The 3,593-nt window shown below is 37.7% G+C and overlaps 1 protein-coding gene across 1 annotated transcript; it reads right to left on the bottom strand.

The window, feature by feature from the left end:
* Positions 1 to 907: 907 nt before the first annotated feature.
* Positions 908 to 3,593, bottom strand: LOC112160710 (UDP-glucuronosyltransferase 2C1-like). Its single transcript, XM_036211204.1, has 2 exons — positions 3,546 to 3,593; positions 908 to 2,646 (listed from the first exon to the last, which is right to left on the bottom strand). The coding sequence occupies exon 2, from the start codon at positions 2,637 to 2,639 to the stop codon at positions 1,065 to 1,067; it is 1,575 nt and encodes a 524-aa protein (XP_036067097.1). The 5' UTR covers positions 2,640 to 2,646; positions 3,546 to 3,593; the 3' UTR covers positions 908 to 1,064.

The following is a 3,593-nucleotide window of genomic DNA, read 5'->3' as shown; positions in this document are numbered from 1 at the left end:
GTTGCACAGCAAAAACACAGCATTAAGGGTAAGTAAAGCAACATTTTCATTTATCACATAGGATAATATGAAGATTTTACAATTTTATAAATCATCTAACTTTTTATTTAAGCATTTAACGCCCGAATATATATAAAAAAAAACATAAATGTATTTGCTTTTAGGTAGATGCTACATTTACTGAATTAAAATGTAAATGATGAAAGCTCAAGAGTAGAACGTAATTGTCTGCAGGTTAGTTGCACAATGGTGTTGTGTGGTACCTGGAGTCCCGTGTCAAAATGCAATAAATTGTTAAAAAAATAATCCCAAACAATTCCATTGTCTCTCACTCCACTCTCACAGCAGCTGAGAGTAATTCCCCTATTTATTTAGACACACCCACATCAATAGATTCCTCATACCTGGAGTGGACAGGAACAGGAAATCAAAAACACATTTCAAAATAAAATAAACACTATAAAACAAAAGCAAAACAAAACATACATTTGGATCACATTATAACAGTATATTTATTAATCAACTTAAATATATTTTTGTCTCAATTAACATATATATATTTTTAAAATATCTAAAATTAAGCAAAATATTGAAATATAATAAAGAAAAAAAGAGGTAAAAAGATTTACCCATGGATGTCAAGTTTGGTTAAATGTAAAGGAAGACATGATAAAAAAAAAGGAATAAAAACTTCTTACACATCAACCATTTACTCACACAATGTTAAAAAAGAGGAACATCATGTTTTGGACAAGAAATAGCACAATTTATTATGTGTCAGTGTTAATGTAGATATAGTACACATACAAATGTAATTTTTTAATATATATTTCCTACCTGCATACAAGAAAAATATACCAGAGGTGATATTTTTTCATTGTAAAAAGGAATGTAATGATTTTTTAACTTTTTTTTTTACATCATTTGCTTTTATTTTCCTTATTTTGTCCACTATGACATAATTATTTTCAAATCTATGTAGAAAATTATATAGATAAAGAAGTTAGACTATAACAGCAGCAGATTACTTTCAAACACAACAACCTTAGGTCAAAATGATTTGCTTATTCACATTTCTGTTTTCCTTTGAAACAGAGTCTGCCACAAAAACACATAATCCTGACCACAAAGAACATCAGAAGCCCAGCAGCTGTTAGTAGAAACACCATGACATCCACAGAGTGGTAGGAGTACCAGGGCAGCTTGTAGGACTCTGTTCTCAGGTGAGCAGCTCCTTTGTGTCTCATGACAAACTCTATCCAGAAGAGGGCAGTATCCAGCGGCCTCATGGGCGTATCTCTGTGCAGCCTGGAGAGTCTCTGCATGTTCATCCTGTAGGAGGGTTCATTCAGGACGTCCTTCAAGCCCTGCAGGAATATTTCTTTGTTCATAGTAAAAAAATCTATGTTCTTTCCTGCTCCTCGTTCTTCAATTCTAAGAAGATTATCTTTCTGGTCAAAAATCAGTGGAAGTCCTAGGAGAGGAACTCCGTGATACATAGCCTCCTGAACCCCATTAGTGCCACCATGAGCTACGAACAGCCTAATCTTGGGGTGTCCTAAAAGGTCATTCTGTGGCATCCAGTCAACCAGTAAAGTGTTGTTTCCCAGAGTGGAGGGTCTGCTCCCTTTATGCCTCCAGATGACTTTCTGTGGTAATTCAGCAAAAGCTGCAGCGATCTCTTCTGCTAAGTCAGCAGGTAGATCTGCAATCAGCGTTCCTAGTGACATGATGATGAATCCATGTTCTAAAGAACTCTGTACAAAATCCTCCAAGTGATCAGGAAGTGGTTCAGCAGGTTTACACTGGAAACCTCCCATATAGACCACATTGGGCATGGTGGGGCGAGGGAACTCAAACACAAAGTCCACTCTCATCAGCCACAGGTCTGCAGCTTGAAATAAGGAGAAATAATCCACATTTGGGCCAAAGTATTTATCCATGATATCCTGATAATGGGGTGTAATAACTCTCTCATAGTTGAACTGACCTAGATAAAAAACAAGAAAATTTAAGACTCTTTGGAAGAAGCTCATTTTGTCAGAGAGCTTAGTTCCTACTAATGGGACATAAGACAAAGGAGACGGTGCGATTAGGAAATGTCCTTCGCCATGAGTGGTCCATCTGACATTAAAAACAAGGGGCAACTTGAGATAATGACCAAGAATAACCCCTCCTGCTATGGCCGGATCTGTCAGGATGAGGTCGTACTTAGAGTTCTTTAACATCTGCAGCATCTCTTTGTTTTCAAAAATACCTTCCAGAGTTTTCCGGGCAATCATGTGGAACTCTGAAGCTTTTTCCATTTGTTCCATTCCCAGTTGCATTTGCTTCCAGACAGAAAATTCTCCTTTTTGCATTTCTAGCATTTGAGTTACATATAAAGATAAAGAGTGTTCATCAAATCCAGACTCAGCATCCAATGTAATCGACATATAGAACGGGGAGTTCTCCTTGATGTACCAGCTGTCTTTGTGTCGGATGACGGTCACCTGGTGGTTCCTGGAATACAGCTCCTCTATGATGACTTTCATGTTCACCCAGTGGCTCCCATCGAGAGGGAAAACAAGCACCTTTCCTGCCTGAACCACTGATGCACAAAGCCAGAAGAGACAAGTCCAGGTCCAGAAGTTTTTCATTTTTGCGCTGCAGAGATATTAAAACACTATTAAAACTGTTTGTCAGAACGTATAAACAACATAAAGCCACATTTTAAAGTGAACTTTTCTACCATTTATGACACTAACAACTGCTATTTGTATTTATATGTTAGTCATTATCAAATATAGCAAAAAACTACAAGAAGCTATTCATGTAATCAACCACACAATAGTTTCATTGGAAAACGACGAACTGCTCTGAGAACCACATCAAGCTATCATCTGGATACTCTCAGTATTTTTGAATGGATACAATGTTCTGTACTCTTGCAGTTTGTTTTCTTTATGACCGTCACTTCCAAGGACACTTTGTAATTATATTGCCTTAACTGACAGCTCCAAGGTCCACAAGGTGTGATCTACAAAGTCCCTCAGATAATTTAGAGAATTGTTTGCATTTGCAACACACTCTCAGTAAAATGCGTACATATTCCACGACTTTGCACTCTGAAATACCGTGTATAATATACGCCAAACACGGTTTTTGCGTGCATATGATACGCAATGGTAGAGGATGGGTTGCGCCGACGTACAATATACACGACTTTTTAGGTTTCGTTTTGATCACGTGGTCAGAAATCCTCCGGCTCTTTTCTAAATGACGTCGTTCCCGGTTAAGGTTAGGATTACGGTTATGGTTAGGGTTAGAAAAGCAAATTGTTTGTTTGTGGGGGCGTCTGTGATGCTCACGGCTCCACCAGGGGATGTGTCAAACATGAAAAACACATTTTAACACGTTTAGGACCGCGCGTATTATATGCACGCAAAACCCGTTTTTGGTGTATATTATACACGGTATTTCCCAAATCGTGGCATTTGTGGCATTTCAGTCCACTGAAACTTTGATTTTTCTTTGAGCAACAGCTTCCAAAAGACCAACCTTACCTTTTTGTTACCTCAGGCAGTGAATTCCACCTCTATAATTTTATTTCT

Source organism: Oryzias melastigma, linkage group LG3, assembly GCF_002922805.2.
Source record: "Oryzias melastigma strain HK-1 linkage group LG3, ASM292280v2, whole genome shotgun sequence".
NCBI classification, from domain to species: Eukaryota; Metazoa; Chordata; class Actinopteri; order Beloniformes; family Adrianichthyidae; genus Oryzias; species Oryzias melastigma.
The sequence above is the reverse complement of the archived record's forward strand: the minus strand, read 5'-3'. Positions and strand labels throughout refer to the sequence as shown.

Excerpts from the sequence above, each read along its gene's own strand:
- LOC112160710 (XM_036211204.1), bottom strand. The coding sequence starts at position 2,639 with ATGAAAAACTTCTGGACCTGGACTTGTCTCTTCTGGCTTTGTGCATCA.